The 24,459-nt window shown below is 46.8% G+C and overlaps 2 protein-coding genes across 2 annotated transcripts; both read right to left on the bottom strand.

Moving 5' to 3' along the window:
- Positions 1-6,982: 6,982 nt before the first annotated feature.
- LOC124675984 (subtilisin-like protease) lies at positions 6,983-9,406 on the bottom strand. The gene has a single exon (XM_047212072.1). It carries the CDS (start codon positions 9,386-9,388, stop codon positions 7,133-7,135), a length of 2,256 nt encoding a protein of 751 aa, XP_047068028.1. The 5' UTR covers positions 9,389-9,406; the 3' UTR covers positions 6,983-7,132.
- A 7,538-nt stretch (positions 9,407-16,944) lies between these two features.
- On the bottom strand, positions 16,945-19,176 carry LOC124671489 (subtilisin-like protease). The gene has a single exon (XM_047207857.1). The coding sequence runs from the start codon at positions 19,174-19,176 to the stop codon at positions 16,945-16,947; it is 2,232 nt and encodes a 743-aa protein (XP_047063813.1).
- Positions 19,177-24,459: the final 5,283 nt, after the last annotated feature.

Here is a 24,459-nt window from a genome sequence, read left to right as displayed (position 1 = left end):
GGATCACAACAACTGAATTGCTTGCTTTAGATAGAGGGAAATATGTTTACTGACTCAACATAAAAGTAAAAGATAGGCCCTTCGCAGAGGGAAGCAGGGATTAAATCATGTGCTAGAGCTTTCTAAGTTTTGAAATCATATAAAGAGCATAAAAAGTAAGATTTTGAGTGGTGTTTGCTGTTGTCAACGAATGGTAGTGGGCACTCTAACCCCCTTGCCAAACAGACCTTCCAAGAGCGGCTCCCATGAAGGACGTCATCTCTACCAGCAAGGTAGATCATCCCCCTTCTCTTTTGTTTACACATGTATTTTAGTTTTATTATGGATGACACTCCCCCAACCTTTGCTTTCACAAGCCATGGCTAACCGAATCCTCGGGTGCCTTCCAACATTTCTCATACCATGGAGGAGTATCTATTGCAAAATTAAGTTGCTTACTGATGAATCAGGGCAAAACATGTGAAGAGAATCATTAATGAAAGTTATTAATTGGGGCTGGGAACCCCGTTGCCAGCTCTTTTTGCAAAATTATTGGATAAGCGGATGTGCCGCTAGTCCATCGGTGAAAGTCCGCCCAACAAGATTGAAAGATAAAACACCACATACTTCCTCATGAGCTATAAAACATTGACACAAATAAGGAGTAATATAGTTTGAATTATTTAAAGGTAGCACATGAAGCATTTACTTGGAGTGGCGCAAAATACCACATAGTAGGTAGTTATGGTGGACACAAATGGCATGGGTTTGGTCTAAGGTTATAGATGTATGAGAAGCATTCCCTCTCAATACAGGTTTTTGGCTAGCAAGGTTGGGTAGCAAGCATAAAGGTTGAGGGAAACAAACAAATATACATGTCATATAAACAATCATGCATCTTTCTCGTAAGCACAAGCAATTTTAACTTCAGAATACTAAACTCATTAGCAGAAAGATAATAAAGTAATATATCTACATGTATTTCCCTTTTCTATTTAAACATCAAGGTGTTGTTGCTACTGACCAATGCTAAGTTTGCCAAAACCAAATAGATTTACTTGATGCTCCCAAAGTGATATCAATACTAATGTCAAGAGTAATCATATAACAGAAATTTGCAACTAAAATAAGGTGTGCAAAAAGTAGATGATAAAACTTCTCATTAATATTGCATAACGATAACTCACACCAACGGATACATAGATAACCAACTAAGAGAGAGATACTTTCACACTGCAAACCATCTTATATAATAACTTCCCTACTCATGATATGACACTACTTGATAGTAAAAAGATAAAGATAGTGATGATGTGATACCGCGGCACTCCCCCAAGCTTGGAACAAACCAAGGGGATGCCAATACCGATGATGAATTACTCCTTCGGTGGTGATGGCCCGTTCCCGCGCTTCTTAAAGATCTCCTTCAGCTTCAGCTTCTCAGTTTGGCAGTTCTGCACCAAAACTCGAAGAGATTCGTTGTTATCCAGATGTGGCTGTGGCGGCCTTGTGATGGGAATCGAGTAATATTCCAGCATTCTGCGAAGTCGCTTGTTCTCCTCCTGAAGTATCTCCACTTCCCTTCTTAGAGCACGGTATTGATCACAAAACTCATCGGTAACCCGTATTGATTCCTCCACACAAGGGAAAGAGTTGAGGCTAAGAGCAGTCGGAAGAAGTCCCTGCAAGTTATGAGAAAAAGAACGTCCAGTGTTAACCGATCCCACCAAGATTGGCTTACTCTCCACAGCTTCCCGCTCTCTTTTTGCTGATGCCATTTTCTTCACTTCCTTATTAACACCTTCATCCATCTCTTCCTCCCAAGGCCCCTTGTCTTTGTTGTTGGAGACCATGGTGCTTCTAGATCAAAAACAGATCCTGGCAGAAAACATCTCGAAACAAAACACGACGAGAAAACGATATACGGACCTCTGGGGGTCCGGGGGATTATATAGGAAATATTTTTACGACAAAAGGAAGGTTCCAGGCCGAAAACTAGTGGAAACGGGACGCCAAGGGGCTGTCCCCATAGGGCGGCGCGGCCAGGGTGGGGCCCGCGCCAGCCTATGGGGGCACGCCCTCGTGCGTCGCCTCCACTCTGTTTCGATCTCGTAATTTTTCATATTTTCCATAAACAGCTTACTATGGGTGTATGTCCATCACATCATTCACCTAATGATATGACCTTGTTATTAATAACATCCAATGTTCTTGATCAGGAAACCATGATCATCTATTAATCAACAAGATAGTTTAACTAGAGGCTTACTAGGGACTCTTTTATGTTTACAGAACACACAAGTATTAATGTTTCCTGTTAATACAATTATAGCATGGGATGTAAACATTTATGATGAACACTAAGGTATAACAATAAACACTTTTATTATTGCCTCTTGGGCATATCTCCAACATAAAATTGTCCAATTTATGTATCTATCCATTTAACATAAGCAGAGATTTGTAATTGAAATATAGATACTATATCCCAAATAGCAGAGCACAGTCGACAACAGTATATATAGAAATAGTAATACTATGACCAGATGACTGGAGCAGATATCAGGTAACAATCACACATGATATAAAAGGAAGAGATAATTGTTTCCTCATATAAAAACATCACATAGTTCAGAGATATGGCACGCATGCCAGGAATATACCAACTAATTTGGAATAAAAAAATACTGATATGATCTAGGGATAACCAAGTAGCATTGGGCCCTGCTTGTGGCCAAGCTCGGACACTATCATTGGAACTGTCATAGTTTCGGACAACATCAGATGCCACTGCAGGTGGCATCATACAATGTCCAATACCAATAGCTTGGATAGTTGTGATAGGGAGATGAGGTGGAGCAACAACTTGTTCATCAATCACAGTTGCTTCAAATACTAGTCCAAGATTGGCACCTGCATTTTTGCCCCCAGTTTTGGAACTCTTCTTCTTGTCCTTGACATGCTGGACAATCTCTTTACCTTTTGCAGCTGCCTTGGCTTCATCCATCACTTTCTTAGCCTCCAGAGAAGGTTCTCTTGCACTTTGTTCATCAAAAAGCCAGCTCTTAAACTAGCAATCCTTCCACTCCTTCTGACAACAACAATATTTTTGGGCTCATTCTTCTGTTTCTTTGCTTGGGGAAAGTTGGCAGGCTTGTTGATCTCCATCACAGAATCATCAGATATATCAGTAATATGCACAGATTATTGGTTCATATCAGGGACCTCACAGGTAGTATCAAACTGTAGGATGCATTTTATGGTAATGCCACCTTGCTCCTTTGTTTTAGTAATCTGACAAGAGGCACTAGAGAATCTGACCCCACTGAGTTTGGGAAGAAGTTCATCTGCATTATCAGTGAAGTTTGCAATTAGGTTCTTGATGGAAGATATGGGGTCAACCTGCTGTGAACTGCTAGCAAAATCAGAGGAAAGATGCATGGTATTTGCAGCATTGTTGGCCTCATACTATTTCTGAATGTTATCTGCAAGCTGATTCAGTTCAGGTGGGACCTCATGATCTAGAACATGCTAATCATTGACAACTGGGATGTGTACATGAGTAACAGGTGAAACAACCTCCTCATCTACTGCAGCAGGTGCAACATTAGCAGCTCCCTGTGCAACATTATCTGCAGCTGCATCATGCATATTTTCATCCTCTTGCTGAAACTGAGCATAATGCCAGAAATCACCATGAATAACAGCAGGTAATGGATGTGGATTATTACCATGAGGAGGAAGAGGGTACTCATCAGCAGCCATGCCACCTAACATCGACCTAGCAAGAATGTAGAGAGGGCATGTCCAGGAGTCTGTATTTCCATCTTCTGTCAAATTCTTGAGTATAAAACACTCAGAGGCAGAGTATCAATGTTATATGCCCTAATTTTGACCAAAATCCGAGCTTTGTTGGAGAGATCTTTGTTCCAAACTAGGAAACGTCCATGGGGAACAAAAGTCTTAACTATTGTTTCTAACTACTTCTTAAGGATAATTCATCAGCATAATCCAAGCATCATGTGTCATAATAGTGGCTCTATGATTGATACCATGATCTTGTGGGACAAAACGCATAGTAACATCACCTAGTTGGTGGGGGCTCAGATTAACAACAACATCTCTATCGCTAACAGTGTTGAAACGGATCAGAGCAGTACCCATAGTACACATAGATCGAGATCTCACCTCCAATTCAATTAGCTGCAGGTTGTCTTCAATGGTGGTGATGGCAATGTCGAAGTGGTTCTGCCCCACATCTGGCACGAGCGTGGCAATGGCCCAGTCATCAGCAAACAGGGGGAAATCTTCTCCAAGAACAACATATCCACGTTGGGTGCAGAGAGGGCCAGGGGCAAGGCCACCATGCCGGCTGGTACATGTGGGTGGGGGGTGCACTCATAGTTCGCCATTGCAACTGCAGATTGGATTGCAGGGAAGGAGAACGATGAGGCAGGGGTTTCTGATACGTGTGTGTGTGTGGGGGGGGGGTATCTAGCGTGGAAGATGAGGAGACAGGGGTTTTCTCGCCTGGAGAAACCCTAGGTTTAACCACTTTTTTCCAAAAGCGGGATTTCTTGTTGGGCTTTGATAGACATAATCTGGATATATTACCATAATTATAGCAGTTGTTGCATCGAATATCATTGATACAAGAATTAATTTTATGCCCAGGAGCAAGACATTTGTAACATATAATATTCAATGTTGTTGTAGGCCGATTTAGTTCATGTGAAAATAGCCCATCTTGATTGGCCTGAACATCTACGTTGCATGTGTCTGCATAAATGGGCCTAGTAGGGGTTTCACAGGCTCGCTATGATCCAGGATACATGTGTATAGGGCTGGAAGCATTTGGATCATACGAATTTGAATTCCCGCCTACTGAACTAACGAAGATCTCCCGAATATTACAATCATGAGCATGCAGATCTGATCTAACAATATTAGCATAACTTTGTCAGGGTCCAATAGGAACACAATGAGCACTAGTTAGGGAACAACGATGTGGAGTAATCAGGTGTCTCTCAAATTGGGGTTTATGATGATATTAAATTCTATAACATCCCCGATAATTGGATCTATCATGCATACGTGGTTTAGTTCTCTGAACAGTAGTCCATTCAAGATATTGTTCCTTATACCACATCAAATTGCATACAAGGAGTGCCATTGCCTTGGAGCATACATCAAACATAAAAACTATACCTTTGATGTGGGAAACTTGATTTCCTCATGTGATGCGTCCAAGGAGGCCGATAGCGCCAGACTAACATTGAGGGGAGAAAGATCAAAAGTGGCCCTCCCAAATGAGACCCCAAGAGAGAAACCATCAGCATAGGAGATCAGGTTCACATGGGTGGAGAAGTTGTGACAAACCTTGGCCCTGAAGGAGTGTCCAGGGGAAAAATCCATCCGATTTGCGATGGAGTTTGGATCAGAGAAGGGATCCATGCACTCCATGTCTGATTCCATCAGCAGATCTTGATCTAGGTGGATAGGGAGGTTCCATCGCCATGGGAGTCGCCAGATCGCCTAGGGGAGGAGAGCGCCGCCATTTAGTGTATGCATATTTGACTATACAACAATTGAATTAAAAAAATTCTATTTTGGGAATCCACAAATAAAGTCTTCAATATTCTGAGGGCTTTCATGTTACGACGGGAATGCTTTGCTCAATTAAACATGTGTAATTCTAACACGCCTGCCATACTGTGTCATAACACAATGTAGGCGGCATGGAAAACGACACATTTTCACCTAGTATATAATTACTATTCATTCTTACTTAAAAACGCATAGCTTCTTCCTCTGACAAAGAGCACATCACAGTTATTAGGTTATGACAGTTCAAGTAAATTCCTCCTAGTTATTGTAAGCGGTTTGCCTGTTGGGTCAAGATTGTATTCCATATGGATGTCCGCTCCGATATGATTGCCACTAATTCCAACTGTTGTAAACGGTATTGTATTTGTACTTTTCACTTTTTCTGACCAAATTTGATACCGTTTGATCCATTAGATCTGCCAGTAAAATTTAGGATATCAAATTAACATGCATGAGCGACGCCATCAATAAGGCGGATGAATAGAGAGTAGACCGTTTAACTTTAAAACCCTAAACTTTCTATAGCTTACAGCTAAGATGAATGTGTATTTTGTGGAAATAAATATTATTACTCCATCATCAAGCAAACCATATGATCTGATATACCATTGATGTGAAGCTTGTTCCAAGACCATGAATTGATCTATTCAGTTAGCAAACACTGTAGTTTCCCACTTTCTATAATTTATATATAAGAAACATTTCCCTTAGGTGAAAGAGTTTCACAACGTATAAACATTTCCTTTGTGCAAGGTATTTAACAACAAGCCTAGAATTATAATTTTCACTAAACCTGTTGCGTTAAAAATTTCTTAGAAAATATTTATAACCTACGAGCTTACGGTTGTTTGGTAAAATAACAAATTCACCAACTTTTGTTTTATTCCTCATTGACTTTATTTCTCCCCACATTGCTTCCACTCATAGTTGACACTGATGACAACTTTAAGACCATTTAAAATGAATTTAGTCATTACCCAAAAGCTAGAGTGTCGTTGGACAAAGAATACATAACAAGAATCTGGTTATGATAGTTCAAGTAATTTCCTCCTACTTATTCTAAGCATGTTGGTTCGGGAGCTTGACTAGCAATTTCTTGTTTCCTTTTGGGTCAAAATTGTATTCCATATGGATGTCCGGTTGGCACTAATTCCACCACTGTTAAAAGAATATTGTATTCATACATTTCAACTTTTTATTTTTACGGCAAATTTTAATACCATTTGCCCCACTCTAGATATGCTAGTAAAAATGATAGGTGTGCTTTGTAGTAAATTAGGATATCATTTCCATAAACACTTATCATTTTTATTGGAGAATCTAGTGAATGAAATTGTCTGAAATCCGCATGCACCGTGAGCGGGCACCATCGATAAAACGAAACAATAGAGGGTAAACCGTTTTGCACCAAAACCCTAGAATTTTACAGCTTACAACAATTTGTGGAAGTAAATATTGTTGCGTGGTTTATATGTTTGACAAAACATGCACTTGACATACACAATTACTATTACGATATAAAAGTCGTGGAGCAGATCATGCTCTATTATCCCTCGAAGGTGGCTGAGATGGGGCTCCTCACGGTGTGCTTGTCCGACACCCACCGAAGCGCGCCCTGCACCACCACGGAAGAACTGCCCATCCTAGGCCAGACGGACACCGTGTAGGTCTGCATCTGGTTCATGCTGTTGAACCGTAGCGAGGCCGGCTCAACGCTGACGTTCATGCCATTTTTGGGCAGGTCGAACTGGGGGTAGTACACCGCCGGCACCTCTCCAACGTTCGTCAGCGTGCGTTCCACCAACATCGGGGTCGTCGAGTTCCACGACGCAGGGAATGTGACGGAGATGGACGGGTAGTTCAGCAGGCGTTCGGGGATCACCTTGACGGCCGAGCAGTCCACCGCCTTACGCGCGATGAGGGAGACTTGCTTGTCCGTGTACAGGCCGCAGAGGAAGCCGATGTAGTCGGCGGGAGCAATGTCGTACACTAGACCGGGGTTCATGGCCTTGTCGGGGTTGACATGGCCGGCTCCAACGGCGAAAAGGTCGGCGGCCTTGTGCTGCTCGTTGAGTATTGGCTTGCCGGAGCGGTCGGTGGTGTCGGCTGTTGTCATGATGGCAGACTTGATCGCCGCCGGCGACCATTCCGGGTACTTGCTCTTGATCAGCGCGGCGATACCGCTGAGGTGCGGCGCTGACATTGACGTTCCAGACTCAAAGTTGAAAGTAGGGCCGTTCTGCTTGCTCGCCGATGGTGGGCCTACTTGGAATGGCCACGCCGCGAGTACGCTCACGCCAGGTCCCGTGATGTCTGGCTTCAGAATGCCGGGGTTCTGCGTGCTGGGGCCACGAGAGGAGAAGGAAGTCATAGCCGGAGCCGGCGACGTGCCAAGGACAGTGCCTCGGAAGGTGAATTGCGCCATCGGGCTAGCCGCCGTCTTGATGTAGTTCAGGATTGCCACGCCGGCGTCGTGGCTGACATGCGACGCCGGGAGGACATGCACATCGGCGATGGTGCTGAAGCCGTCAATGAACTGGTTGGTCAGAATCATGCCGGCGCCTCCGGCTCTCAGCACCTCGATACCTTTGTCGATCCTCCCCACGTCATTGCCGCGCTCACAGAGCACTATCTTGCCCTTGACGTCGAAGCCGTCCAGCGAGCCGTTGCCGCAAAACTGCGCGTCGGGGGTGGAGCTCGCGCCCGCGTAGACCAGCGGGTACAAGACGGCCGCCGAGGTGTTTGCCTGGTACACTGACTCGCCGTCGAAGGTGAGTCCGTTTCCAAGGTGCACCCTGGAGCTAATCAAACGGTCCATGGTGCTCGCGCCGACGGTGAGCATCCAGGGCGCCTCGTTCGACAGCGTGGTGTAGTTTGGACCGGAGTTGCCGGCTGACATGCTGATGAATAGTCCCTTCTCCGCGGCGGCAAACGTGCCGATAGCGATGCTGTCCTCGTGGAACGGGAGCGACGGCCCTCCAAGGGACATGGAGATGACGTCGCAGCCGTCAGCCACGGCGGCGTCGATGCCGGCCAGAATGTCGGCGCTGGTGCAGTCCTCGCCGCACACCTTGTACATGGCGACGTGCGCACGGGGCGCTATCCCGGACGCCGTGCCCCTACCCTGGCCAAGAACCTGAGCGCCTGGCACGACCGCTCCCGCCGCGGTGCTAGAAGTGTGCGTGCCGTGCCCGTCGTCGTCGATCGGCGACAGCGGCGCACCGGTAGAGGAGGCGGTGCCGTTCCCAGCGGTGTCGAAGACGCGAGCACCGATGAGCTTATTGTTGCACTTAGAACGGCCGTTGAAGTCGCACGTCCCCTTCCACTTGGCTGGCGGCGGCGGCATGCCGGCGCCGCTGAAGGAGGGGTGGTCGGGAGTAATGCCGCTGTCGAGCACCCCGATAATGACGCCGTCGCCGAATCCGTACGAGGTATTCCTCGTGCCCTGCAGCGAGTCCAGCCCGAGGAATCTCGGCGTGTGCGTAGTGTGCAGCTTGTAAACCCTGTCCGGCAGCGCGGCGACAAAGCCGGGCAAGGCGGACATCGCCTCGACTTCCCGCTGCGTCAGCCGGGCTGCGAAGCCGCTGGCGACGTGGTGGTACGAGTGAAGGATCCGGCCATGGACGGGGAGGAACGACTGGTACAACGCCTTCCGGTCGTCGGCCGTGTCCAACAGGTGGTTCGCCTGCGGTTGCACGTGGACGATGTACGTGCTGCGCTCATCGCCGGCGCCCTCGACGGAGACAAGGGCCAGGAGGATGAAGGGAAGAAGGGAGAGGAAGGACATCCTGAAGCTCTCCATGGATAACTTTGCTCTGATCTGGTATACTGGTGCGTGCTTCTGCTCTTCTGCATTGCCATATTTATACATGTTGGCTGCAGGCAAAGGCCGGCTCTGATTTCGGAGGCAATCGGAGCCTTGGAGCCGTGCAAATGTCGGGAGATGCTTGCGCGCGTGGCCGAGAAGACCTGGTTATGGACTTGGCCGGATTTGGTTGCTTGGGAATCTCCGTGCTGGAAATAAATCGAAACTTGTATGTGTCCCAACTGAGAACGATTGATTAGTTTATAGTGTGTGTATTTTCCCTTCCTCTCCATCCACTGGTGGCTTATCTTCGCCGCACTGACTTGGTCTGATCGGGCGATCATAACCGAGTGGTCGGAACTCGCTCGAGGAGAGTTCCGCGGTCACACCTCTTTTTTTTCCGAAGCAATCCCCCACTGGGATCGAATTTTCATGCCCGGAGGGCACATTTACAACACACCAACCAGAACATGCCCGGAGGGCACGAGCCAGACGGACAGTTTATAAAGACCTGCTAAACTAGATCACCACTCCAACATCTCAGCCAAAAACAAAAGGAACGAACAGCACTTCTCTGGGATCAAAAGCACTAAACAGCTACTGAGGGTTTTTCCTGCATCCTTAGGGAGAAAGGACGAAGAAGGAGAGCTTTTTTGCTTCAAGCTTGCATATTGTTATGTTCACCTGCATTTTCCTGGACGTTGGTGTCCATTGCATCAGCACCCTGCTCAAGCAAAAGCTGGGGATTGGCTATCGCAGCATTTTCACCACCATTTACCCCTCCAGCGCCCAGGGCCAGATCAATCAGAGCTGCAGCTCCTTGCTGGAGTTGAGCAGCCTCCGTGTCAGAGCGAGAACTTGCCCAATATTTCATAAAAGAAGTTGCAAGGAAGATTAGATCAGCAGGATTTTTCAGAAATTTCTTCTCAAAGCACGAACTGTTACGCGTTTTCCAAATCGCCCAGCAGATGGCTGCAATGCCGGCGATCTGGACTTGCGGCTCACATGGGAAAACTGTGGCATACACCAGAAGAATTGTGCAAAGGATCCAGGACGGGTGGGGGCACCCACAACCATTCCCACCAAACTCAAAACATATTGAGCTGCAGGGCAAGAGAAAAAGAGATGCAGAATAGATTCATGTGTGGAGCAAAATTGACAAAGGGGATCCCCAGTCCATTTTCTTTTTAACAAGTTATCTTTAGTGGCAATGGCATTATGCCAGATCAACCAGACCCAAATCTTGATCTTCAGTGAGATTTTGCTTTTCCATAAGTGCTTGAAGGATCTGTCAATCCCATTTGTACACCTCTTGCATGAGAGATTACACGGTAAGATGATGAACTGAACACTGTTTTCTGTCTCGGATGGAAATTCACAATCCGGTATTCACTGGCTTAACAAATTTGGATCTGTTCGTCTTCTTGGAAGGAAAAATAAAATTCTTTAAATGACGCTTGTTTTATCACGTTGCATGTTCTATATCTGGAGTGACTAATTCTTAGTCGATTGAGAATTGACTAAATACTCAATCATGTGATATCACTAAATCTCAATGGTTCTTAAAAAAAAAATCTCAGTGGTACGTTTTGTTGCAACTCATGACTAGCATGACTAACAAAAAAATCTAAGTTTCAAAATATTTTTCTAGTTTTTCAACTCATGACTAGCACTAGCCATGAACTGATCCAACGATCCGGGGCATTTTCTCGGTTGCAACCTATCACCTATGTTACAAGTTACAATTCATGTCTATCATGTATCACGAGGTAATCTAAGGGTCTAAAAATTAAGTTAATTATCAGTCGACTGAGAATTAGCAAGCACCCAGAGGTCCAATCGAAATTAGACATGCACCGGCCTGGGCATAAAACCCAGCACAAGTGCGGCCGGCTGCACAAGGCAAACTGTTAGGAGTGGCGCGACAGCCGCCTGTTTCGCTATCGCGGGAGCTAGATGACAGCAGGAAGTGTCCACGGGGAGCTTGGTCGATTGCTTCTTCGTCGCGCACAAGCCCTTCAGGCACTCTAGTAGAAGTGTAGAACAGACCGACCACTGAAATGGTCACGTATCTGCGCCAGCTTAACGCGACGCCAATCGGCCGACTAAATTCGCATAAACTAGCAAGCTGTCGAAACTATCCTGCATCGGCTGACCTCTTCAACTGAACTAGTAGTATTAGTCCAGTCGAGAACTAATAGCTATCTTGTTTATATAAGGTGAGCTGTGAGCCTGTGAATTGTGACTTAAATCTTATATTTACTAATTGGAGGCACCATACGAGACACCACATTAATCCACATCATCAGAATAATTAAGACAGTTAGATCTAAAATTTACGGCTATGATTAGTTGAGAAATTTATTATTTATAATGGTACGGAAAAGTTACGTTTGTTTAAACTGTCACGCTTGCAGATTTATTTAATTATAGTACACAGCGGATTGTGGGACATCCAAAATAGCAAAAAGCTGGCACGAGGCTTAAGTAGTTTTGGTCTACACGGTAGAAAAGTGAACGTCTCTAGAGTCCAGCCCATACACGTCTCCCTCAATCATGTATACGCAGCCAAGCTAGCTTTAAACGTATTATTATCCATGTTTATCTAGATTGATACCACGTTGATTCGTTCACATGTATGTCCGGCGGCAGCGCGTAATTTATTTTCCTAAACTGTGACGATTCATGAGCTAGAGAAATTTCGCATACGCCAGGGACAGTTCTGGCCGGAGTGGTGTCTACCTCATGTTTTTTCATTCAGATCCATGTCAGGCTGTAGCATGAAAAAAATTCTACACTAGAAAAGATGATCATAGAAGTTCATGAACAATGGTGGTGTCATTGATGCTGAAAGCAGTGCAGCATGTGTGTGTAGAAAAGTTTTTGGAAACAAAATCAGTTGGATGTTAGTCTGTGCTATAAGATACGTCGAAGTACATGTGAAAAATTTAGCATCCTCCGCGGCACGTATTATAAGATGGGCTAACTTCTGCTCGGACTTGGACAATCCGCTGAATCTGGTAGCGACTAAACAGGAATAACACCTTCCAAAAAGAAAAATGAAATCAAGATCGAGCACGGTGATCGACTGCATGCCGCCCCACAACCAAATCTAGATGTGCACAAAAACATGCAAGCCAGATCATGTCATCATGCAAAGAGAGGGGGGCGACAGTGTGCACTTTGCCACCTTCGAGTTTGATCTTAATCGGCATCGTTTTTGTCAGGTCGGTCCTCCTGCGATTATGTGCAATAACAATGGAATTAAATTTCTAAGCAACATGTTTCAAGCCGTCTCTTTCTAACCACGTATAAGAATGTCTAAAATTCTTTCATGCATTGCATATGCACGATCTTTGTGCATGCAAACACATGGTCAATCATTCACGCATGGATCGATTTCTTCTACTGTAGTATCTATTCATAATAGAAATTAGAGATGATCTATACTTAGAAGATTAAAATATTACTACTCCCATTGTAATTAGAGATGATGGAAAGGATTTCATGAATTTGTCTAAATTTAGATGTTCTAGACACTGTTTAGCGCATAGATACATTCATACATGCAATGCAACTATGGTTTATGATGGTGTGGAAATAATACATATATATCTCATATAGATACTACATATTAAAAGATAAAACATCATGTCCAACTAATTAAGCATGTGTGTTTATGTGTCTATAGAAAGCAAAACCGTCCATGTGTCTATAAAGACATGCTGAATTATTTCATCGCTTAAACATGACATATATGTTATTAAATTGATTAATAGTTCTCATTTGTCAAGAATTTTAAAAATATTCATTAAATATTTAATGTATGGATTTTTTCAAAACGTCTAGCCCGTGCTGGAGCACGGGTTGATGGCTAGTAAATTTAATTTGGATAGTACCAGTGTACCAGTACCACATTGACAGAGCTGCTAGTAGTATTTTTCTTGAACTGCCAGGATCTTCCAACCCTTTGTTGGTACATGCTGCTACGAACCCAAAACAAACTTCGTACCAAGATCAAACCAGAACGTAATTTAAGCACTTGATGGACTGATGTGTTGGCCCATATGTGTTCACTTTCAAAAGTTGTTTTGTTGGGCCTGGGTTTTCTAAACTGGGGCCTTGTAGTGTTGTGGGAGTCCTTTTTTCTAAGGAAACCACATGACTCTTCTGTGATTATTATTGATTAAACACACTTACATTGTCAATTGACAAAGAAGAATAAAATCAGGAGGTTTATCTAACGAAGCATCTCTAGGACAATGAATAGATTTGACATTTGTAAGTGTAGTCGTATGAATGCAGGTTTCCTCAAAGATAGAAACCGACGCCACCGCTATTAAATCTCCCGTCTTCAGCACCTCAAACGCCTCTAGGAATGCAGGGTTATGTTTTTTTAGTCCCGCTAGAGTCTGCCTTTTTTTTTTCCATTGGAGACAAACACACCCGTGTCCTCCAATTAGGATAGCAACACATACGCGATCAAGAAATACAGTAGGATAGCTCGCCGGGTTGGCTCTGATTACAAAATCAAAAGAGGGTAAGTTCTCGACACCAAACATTGCCGCTAGAGGAAAACAATACCCTAGATTTTTTTTACATTGTAGGAGTTCTCCTCTTGTGGCTTTCACTTCTCTTTAGAAGGATAAGTTAGGTTGGTATGGGCGAGCATACTCAAGCGAGGAAGCAAAACTGGTTGCCTTGCGATGAGGTCATCCACCCTATCACCTACTTGAAAGCTAACCCACCACTTATTGTCGCGGATTATATCGACCAGACATCTGCACGCTCGGCATGGGCGAAGCTACCTTGGGCCCACTTATCCTGTTAGGCTGGCTGCTAAGGCTCCAATTATAAAGGAAAAAAATGTGCACTCTTGCAGCCTAGCCCGCTAGAATTTCCGTTGAAGCTCTACCACTAACTTTTGCATTATATGCAAAATCATTGTGTGTGTATGATGAGCGGTAAAAACACTCATCTTTATTGTCGCTTATTTTGGATATTCACCATTACGATGGAAATGTGTCTCTGAACTGCCACTAATCACTAACTTTTGCATCGATGTGCAAATCCCTTGGGTTATTTATTTCTATGAGGAAATGGACACTTTAAGGAGGAAATCAAGGCCACTTAACAAAGAATCACGAGCTAGGAATATCAACAATTCAACCGGACTTCAGAGATAATCAATAGAGGTTTTAGCGACCACTAGTACGGTCATCGCCGCCCATACAGGTGACCGTATGGTGTGTCGATGGCTCCGTCTCGTTAAATCGATTATTTATTGTGAAGGTCGGCCACTAGGTTATCAACGACATAGAGAAGAAACACCGCAGAACATCATTCCATCACCACAAGTTAGATCTCCATCTCCATTGATGCTCTGCAGCTGCCACCATCGACGTCATCGCCATCCATTATCTCCATCACCATCTCCCCTCTCATATACTTCATAATATTGATTCCATTGCGATTGGCGATATTGTATGACTATTTACTATTCATCTATTCAATAATTAAAAATACAATGTTTTTGATTGTTGATCTGATTAGTCCCCACATGCTGAGGGCCAAGTCCTAGCCTCGCAGCAAAAAAGTCGATCTCTTTTATATATGGGATATTGTATAGTATGTTACTCATGATCCATATATTGTCTTTTGCCTCAATCCTAGCACTTGGTCCCCCTGGGGCGTGCCACTTGTGCACTTTTGGGCCTCGTGCCCCCCTCGTGTAATTTCAAAGCCGAGACTCCTTGTTTTGGTGAAAAACCTGCGTGGTATTTTTCCTCGATTTTATTTCCTAGGGAACTAGAATGGCAAGAAGACTTTTGTTAAAAACAACGTCAAATTTAGCAGATTTATCTAAGTATGGTGAGATTCCAGAGCAAATTATTGAGCAAAGTACTTGGAAAAGTAGATACATTTGAGATGAATCGGAGAGAAATTTGGTTTCATGCATATCACACATTATATGTACAATCCCTTTTTGCACCGAAGTTCTTAGCTCAACGAGTTTACAGTTTAAGATATTTTTTATTTTGTTGTATCCAGTCAAGTAAATATTGAACTGGACAATAGATTTTTGAGCTTTGAGATAATCATGAGCTTCGATATGTAAAAAGGACAAATATGGCTTCAAAATAAATAGTGGATAGATGCAAATAGCAGCGAAAGCAATATGATAAAACTTTGTACACTACTCACACAAATGGTTTCAAAATTTTAATTCAGTTTTTGTAGAGTCAAATTTGAGTGTGATGATAATTTGTGCTTCACTATGATTGATTATTTTCATGGATTAGATGAACTTCTGTTACTATATGTCTATATGTACACTGTAAAATAAGAATGATGTACTCTCTTTTGTAAATGTTAGAATTATGAAACTTATAAGACCATATACTTCACAAGACTATAATCTGCAGTTGCTACTGTATGTTCTGCAAGCCTGGTCGCATGAGAAGGCTAAGAACCTGAAGGATTAATTCAAGGGAGCACGAGGAAGAGGCTTAAAACCAAAACTTTCGGTGCCTCTATAGGTCAAATGTTTTCTGCCTTTTCTTTTTTGTTTGACTTGATCTTTATTCGGAGAAGTAAGAGAACTAACAACACTATATACTTCTGTGTTTTTGGCAAATGGATTTTGTTATAGGAAACCATCATCCTATTGCACCTCTGTTTTTGGTATTAGGCACACATGCTTATGACCATAGCTAACTTATGCCATAGTTATGATTTCCTTGTTTTCTACATCTTGGTGCATGCAAATGATTACTTGGATTGCTTGGTTATCTTTATATGCATTTCATTTTACATGTGCGGCAGTATGAAAAAATATTAAGACCCCGTGGCAAAGCACGAGTATTCAACTAGCGCCATGCACATACTCATCGGTTGGGTCTCGACGACTGACCAATTTTTATTACAGTAGGCACACCCTGTGATGCTGAGTCAGACTTGTTTTATCTGGCCGGCTGGCGTAGTTTCCGGCTGCTTGTTTTTTCACCGACATGCGCTTGTTTTTTTCGAACCATGCAAAAGCCTTGCATGTATATATTAAGGAGAAAGAAAGGCCAAAAGAAGGCCAACTACAACCACAGATTACACATGGAAGGACGACCAGGACGACCACACTGCTACTGAGAGTGTTTCAAAAAGAACTAAGAAAAAAACAAAAACAAAACTTGGGAACAACAATTACTCTGCACTAAGGCTAAAACGACCACCGCTCACCAACGCCCATTGGTTTGCTTCCTGCCGGAGATGATCTAAGAATTGCTCCATTGTCTTGATTTTGTTCTCAAAAACTCATATGTTTCTTTCTTTCCAAATATTTCAGATTGTCAGTATGACAATGATGTTTAAACGTTTAAGCTCAGATCCTTGCACCCTTTCCCTTGAGTCCCTCCATCAACTTCTCAGATCTTGATTCATGCTTGGGATAACCAGCGGGAGACCAGCCCATAACAAGGTTTTGCTCCATATCAAATTGACGACCGACCGACCTGGGCTTGTCAAGTCCAGACTTGACACACATGCCGACCCTCTAAATATCAGAGCAACATAAAAGAGATGGGACTCCGTACAGTGTGCATCTCAGACACCCACCGTAGTGCCCCCTGCACCACCCTCGCACCACTAACCCCCGGCGACACAACAACCGAGAAACTCTTCTCCTGGTTCGCCTCGGTGAACTCCAGCACGCGCGGGTATACGTCGACGGTTACAACGCCGTCTGGCTGGTCGATCGCCGCGTAGTACACCGAAGGCACCTCCCCGACGTTCTTCACCTTGCGCCGGACGACGATCGGCGTCGTCGAGTTCCACGTCTCCGGGATCTTGACCGTTATCGACGGGTAATTTAGAACGCTGTCGTCGATCACCGTGAGTGTCGAGCAGTTGATCGGCCGGCGCGCGATCACCGATACCTCCTGGCTGGTGTATATGCTGCAGAGGTAGCTGACGTAGTCGTCAGGGGAGATGTCGTAGACGAGGCCAGGGTCAGCGGCCTTCGCCGGGTTCACGTGCCCGGCGCCCGTGGCGAAGAAGCTGGCCGTCGCATACTGCTCGTCGAGTATGGGATGGCCGGAGCGGTCGGTGATATCAGCGGTTGTCATCATGGCCGACTTGATCGCCGCCGGTGACCAGTCCGGGTGCTTGCTCTTGATCGCCGCCGCAATGCCGGCGAGGTGCGGTGTTGACATGGAGGTGCCGGAGATGATGTTGAAGTACGGTTTAGGTGGTAGGATCGGCCCCTTGGGCATGCCGACCTCGAAAGGCCAGGCGGCGAGCACGTTCACTCCGGGGCCGGTGACGTCGGGTTTCAGGACGCCGGGGGCCTGAAGGCTAGGCCCACGGGACGAGAAGAAGACGATGGACGGAGCCGGAGTGGTGCCGAGTATGGTACCCTCGAAGCTGATACGCGCCACCGGGTTCGCCGTGGAGTTGATGTAGGATCTAATGGCGTCGCCCGCGTAGTAGTCGACGCTTGACGCTGGGAGGATGTGCGCCTGTGCTAACTTGTTGTATCCCATGAAAAACTGGTTCATCAAAATCATGCCGACGCCACCGGCACTTATAACCTCCCCACCTTGGACGACCGCCGAGATGTTTCTATTAAATTCACAGAGCACGATCTTGCCTTTGACGTCGAAGCCTTCCATCGAGCCGTGTCCACAAAACACGGCCAGTGGCTTCCCGCTCGCACCCGCGTAGACCAACGGGTATGAGACGCTGGGGGAATCACCTGGCTGGTAGAGTGTCTCGCCATGGAAATAAGCCCCGTCCCCTAGCTGCACGGTCGAACGAATGGAGCGGTCCATGGTGCTCGCGGCGACCGTCAGCATCCACGGAGCGTCGTTTAGTATAGAGCTGTCGACCGGGCCGGAGTTTCCAGCTGCCACGCTCACAAAAACGCCCTTCTCCATGGCGCCGAACGTCCCGATGGCAAGAGGGTCTTGGTGGAATGGGATGGACGGCCCGCCGAGAGACATGGAGATGATATCGCAGCCGTCGCCCACGGCGGCGTCAATACCGGCTAGTATGTCGGACCCGTTGCATCCTCCCCGGCACACCTTGTACATGGCGATGTGCGCAAGTGGTGCCATCCCGGCGGCGGTGCCCACTGCGTGGCCAAGCACGTTAGCTCCCGGCACGGCCGCTCCCGCAGCGGTGCTCGCCGTGTGAGTGCCGTGCCCAAAGTCATCAACCGGTGGCACCCGAGTGCCGTTTTGGCTGCTGAGAGAAGCGACGAGAGTGCGCGCGCCGATGAGCTTGTTGTTGCACGAGGTGCCGTTGAAGTCGCAACGTCCCTTCCACTTGGCCGGCGGCGGCGGCATGCCGTGGTCGTTGAAGGATGGGTGATCGGGGAAGATGCCGGTGTCGATCACGCCGATGATGACGCCTGCGCCGAACTGTGACGTGTAGTTCCGTCTCCCCTGCTCCACGTTCATCCCGAGGAACTGTGGCGTGTGCGTCGTGAGCACCGTGTACGTCTGGTCGGGGATTGCACTGAGGAACCCGGGCATTGCAGACATCGCCTCGAGCTCCTGCTGCGTGAGCCGAGCTGCGAAGCCGCTCGCGACGTGGTGGTACGCGTGGAGGAGCCGACCATTGTCGGGGAGGAACGACTGGTACCACGCCGTCCGGTCGTCGGCCGTGCCCAAAACATTCGCATGGGATTCCACGTAGACGATGAACGTGCTGCGATCATCGCCGGCCCCCTCCACGGTGACAAGTGCGAGGAAGAGGAGAAGGGAGATCAAGGAGAACCTAAAGCATTCCATGGCTTTCTTGCTTGAGATTTTATCGATCTGGGAGCATGACCTTTTATACGACGAACTACGTAATCTGTACGTGTGTTAGGCTCATATCCCTCTGGCAGAAGCCAGCTCTGTCTCCATCAGGAGCTAGCCGTGACAGCCGACGACACAAATGCTGGCCGATGCTGCGATCCCTTGTTGGCGAACAACGAGAGGGGGCGATACGCGCATATGCAGCGTTAATTTAGCCTCTTCCTGGGTGTTGCCGTGCGCATTGTTAGGGGAAAACAGATAGCTCTCGTGGCTTCCGCCCGTAATGTTGACTTTGATCCAAGGCGTTCTCAACGGTGCTACATTAACGTAATATGCAACGTAATTCACTACGGGAACAACTTCATATGCCGACGGCCCCGTACCGTCGGCACAACCACTTCAACCGTCGGCACCGGCTGTGCCGACGGTGACCGTCGGCACAGGCTGGTCGGCACATCTCCGGTCGGGGTAGCTCCCATCACCGTCGGCACAGTGGACCACCGTCGGCACACGCTGCACCGACGGCTGGGACGGTGGCCGTCGGCCGTGCCACCGTCGGCACGGGGCGTTGCTCGTCCGCAACGGAGTGACGGCGCTGGCGAAGGCCGTTAGGCTGTGCCGACGGTGAAACCGTCGGTACAGCAGCCCAGATTTTCCCAGAATGCGTGGGCGCGAAAACTGAAAAATTTCAAAACTGACAAAAAAATGCGCGCTGGGCCAGCTGTGCCGACGGTGACACCGTCGGCACAGACCCTGCCATTTGGCGCAGCTATGGGCCTGTGCCGACGGTGACACCGTCGGCACAGCCGGCCCAGGTTTTTTTTTCAGTTTTTGCCATTTTTGCTCTATTAGCTCAGAAAATTGCTGAAACTGCACATATTATAATATTGAATGTCCAGTAACATATATAGCACCATATAGCACAAAGATATCACCGTATAGCACCAAATCTCACAAATATAGCATCAAATCTCACAAATAGCACAAATATAGCATACAAGACCATGGTACATACACGGGATCCACTACAAAGATGAAGCGTGTCATCATGTGCTAGTACAATGTAGAAACTATGGTGGTGCACCACCCGGCGGACCCGAGTACTGATCTAGCTCCGACTCGGGTGAAGCGAGGCCGCACTACTTCGACGGTGCTCGGGGAGGTAGAACCACGACGAGAGCCACCGGAGCGAGAACCATGCCGAGGTTCGGCGAAGCACCGAGGAGAATGGCGACCGGGGTGCATCGGCGTACCACAAGGAGTGTCGTTCCCGGATTCTCCCAATCCCTACATGTTGGAGGGAGTTAGCAACTTAGCCATGTCACACCAAGTTAGCAACTTAGCCAAGTTAGCAACTTACCGGGGTCAACTGACGCTGACGCTTGTACATGCAATAGAACTCCTCCTTGGACGGGAACACCGGCGTCGGCCCCGGATGAGGTGGCTCGGGAGTGGTTCCTCTCGCACTCCGGTCATCATGAACCGAGTGAAACTCTGCAAGAAACGGGAGAGATAGCTCAGATTCAAACATGGGGACTTATGATGTTTTGCAACCATAGAGATTGAAACTTACCGCCATCTGGTTGCTCGTCCACTGGACATAGGCATCTTTCACAAGGTCATGCTCCTTAATCTTCTCGAGATACTCCTCGTAAGCTACTGCATAGGCCTCCTCGAGCTGAATCTACAATTTCAGAAATAATGCGTCTCATCAACATAGCCATTCAGGAACAAGAGTCAAAATAGAGGATGAAAGTGTGGATGACTTACATCTACCTCTACCCGAGAACGGCATGTAGTCCGCGAGGAGGTAGCGTAGCTGCCGGAGGGGAGGGTAGCCTTGATCTGCGTGAAGTTCCTCTGAGGCTTGAAACCCCCGGCAAGGCAGGCGGGACGTCCATGCGGCTGGCCGGACCCGCCGGCATCATCGCCACCTCGTCGACCGGCTCGGTCATAGGGTCCTCCACCTCCGGATGGAGCTTGGCATACTCCTCGCAGTATCTTTCCTTGTTCTCTTTGGCCTTGCCGTAGTACATCTCGGGCGCGGGCCGAGGCTCGTTCGGACGGGGCGTCACCGGCTTCATGTGCGTCCACGCTTCCATCTCACCAAGTTCCCTCCCGAGCTTCTTCCCCTGCATCACAAAACAAATGTTATGCATATCATCGAAAATCAAAAAAATGCAGCTTGTTCCATTTTTATATGTACCAGACGCTCCCGATAGCGATCGGTGCTGCTGCTCCCCGCAAGTGTGTGTTCCCCGATTCCCACGGTTGGCCTTGTTCCGGTCGCTCACGGCCTTGAAATCGGGGTTTTCGCCGACCCAATTCTTGACCAACTCCATGAAGGCGGCCCTCTTATTATTATCAGCCCAATGTGGTACAACCTGCAAAATCAAAACTCATTTGAAGAACAAACAATATAGTTGCAAGTTAGCCGCAAGTACATAGAATCGCATTGACAATTACTTACCGACATGAAGTCCTCTATCGTCATAGCCGGGGCGAGTCCCCGCACAATCTCGAGCTTTGTGTACCTTACGCCCTGCTCAGCATAGAAGTGGCCGATGCACGTGATCCTCTCGGTTGTACCACCGCTGCCGTGTCAACTTCCGACACATGTTACGGAGCACCACGTCCGCCCTCTCCTTATGCTCGTCGCCACCCTATAATTGCGCTGCAATCAAGCATAACGAAAAGTGTGAGAGGCATGAGTTATCACGGTGGGGTTATCAACTACATATGAACGAAACCCAAAGAGTATGCATTACGTACCCAAAACTTCTTGATCACGGCGTCGGCGGCGGAAGTAAAGCCAGGGTAAGGCGCTATTTCAAAGTCTTCCCAAGTGTAGGCTAGCTTGGACTCGCCCCCAAGGACCGGAGTGTACATCCCCGGCCGATACTTCCTAATAGCAGCTCCAATCGAGACTCCCCGGCACGCGGACATTCTTCCCCGTGTATGTGAAATTCCTGCACAATTATCAAACATTAGAAAATGCTAAGTGTCATAACGAAAATGAAATCACCTTACTACTTACTCTATCTTTCCCGGGACAAGGAGCCACTTCTCATCCTCCGTAGCGGGTTCCTTACTCTTATCGGGAACCTGCGCTTCCCCACGAATCCGCAACTTCTTCGGAGCCATCTCCGTCGAAGCCTCCTCGTCCCTAGACTCCTCCTCCTCCTCCCTAGTGTCCTCCTCCTCCTCCCTAGTGTCCTCCTCCTCGTCCATAGACTGTGAAGCCACCGAGCCGAAGCGAGAGGGAATGTCAGCCTAGAAGGAGCCGTGCATCCCCCCTCGTCCTCCCCCTCGTCCTCCAGCTCGTCCTCCCCCTCGTCCTCCAGCTCGTCCTCCAGCTCGTCCTCCCCGTCCTCCGTCTGCATCTTCGTAACGCCGGGTGGGAACAATGGGTCTTCCACTCCGTCTGGAAGCACCCGGCCCTGGCTTCCGCTGATGCATCTGATCAAGCAAGGAGCTCGATGATGCCTTCCGTCCGCTCATATTGGGCAATTACCTGCATAAGAAAAGAGAAAATAATTAATAAGCATGTTGAAAATGAGTAAACACTAAGCATAATGACAAATATAGGTACTAAGCATAATGAAAAATGTAGGTATTAAGCATAATGACAAATGTATGTATTAAGCATAATGATAATGTAGGTACTAAGCATAATGACAAATGTATGTATTAAGCATAATGATAATGTAGGTACTAAGCATAAAAGACCATCACCATTCATCACCACTCTCATCTCTAGGCATTGGGTTCTCAGCCTCGCTATCAAAATCAGTATCATATGAGTATTCATGGTCGGCATTGGGTTCCGGTTGAGTCTCGACAATGTTGTCTTTGTTCGCATGGCGCTTGGTGAGCATAGCTATGTCCTTCAGGTCCACCACGGTCTCACCACGCATTTGTACATCGTTGTGGAGATCCCGAAGACCTATGTCTATTTGAAGAGCCCCGAACTGCTCTTCCTCTTGATAGAAAATTCCCTCATATGTTACCGGGTCAATGTTGTTGTAATCGTCCTCGGAGGGGATGGGTAGCTTACCATGTGGCGATACACGGAACACGACTTCCCAGCCCATGAGTTCCTCATTCCGACATGGGTAGGACAAATAATAAACTTGCTTGGTTTGGTGAGCCACAACATAGACGTCGGATCCAGTCGTAGGTGGTTGTAGGCCTAACTTCAACTAAACCAATGGAGGGGGTGCTTCTCATTCCACCGTGTGGGTCAAACCAGATGGCATTTGAACACAAAGAGCTTGAGTTCTATGTTTGCGTTGTTGAACGTCAACTCGTATACCTTTTGTAACCTTCCATAGTAATCAAGATCATCGGCTCCGCGGGTGTAGACCCCGTATTTATTGTTTTTGCATTAGGCCGGTTCTTCGGTGAAACTCCGTATGGAAGCGATACCCATTTACATCATACTTCTCATGCGTATGGACTCTACGGTTAAAACCCCGGGAAACGCATCTCAACTCATCTCGTCATCTCAACGTTGGGATCAGCTCCCTACAAGTTCGGTTCAGATTATTTTGTGCATTAGTTACGTGTAATAAGACAAGTCACGGATTGCAAAGTAAGAGGAACATTTGAGAAATTACTTTTTCACGGAACCAGTTCACGAAGCTTTTATTTAAGGGCGGGGCACCCTCTTTCAGAAGAGTGTACCACTGCGTGGGAGTGGGACCATTTCTTCCTGACCACATTTCATCATGGAATTGGCTGAAAGGAGAAAATACGTATTAGACCAAAACCAAGTTACTAGTTGCAAAGTAATTGGTTCATCATTTTACCTCATGAAATCGACCACTTCCTCCATGTTCATAAGCACGTAAAGCATTATGCAATCCTTCTCTTCTGGCGAAATGTTCTCCACTTTTGAGGCACCGGCCTTGCCACCGGGATATTTGAAGAGCAAGAGCTTTGGGTCACGCTTGGGCTCATCGGAATTGTACCGAGCGACCGGGTTATGCTTAGTGGGCACATCATTGGCATAGTACATTGTCGTGGCGTCTCGCCATCTCATGGAGGAGAGTTGCCTCAGCTATGCATGCTTCAATCTTATTTTTGTTTCCACATTTGTACCGAATATATTTGAACTCCCTCTCAATACAAAACTGCCAACGATATCGCACCGGTCCCCCCAAGAGTGCCTCGTTGGCGAGATGCACGATGAGATGTAACATCGGAGTGAAGAAGCCTGGGGGGAATATCATCTCTAACTTGCATAGCATGTCCGGCACTTGCTCCTGCAGC

The sequence above is a fragment of the Lolium rigidum genome, chromosome 7, assembly GCF_022539505.1.
Source record: "Lolium rigidum isolate FL_2022 chromosome 7, APGP_CSIRO_Lrig_0.1, whole genome shotgun sequence".
Taxonomy (NCBI): domain Eukaryota; kingdom Viridiplantae; phylum Streptophyta; class Magnoliopsida; order Poales; family Poaceae; genus Lolium; species Lolium rigidum.
This window is presented reverse-complemented; position numbering and strand designations above follow the sequence as displayed.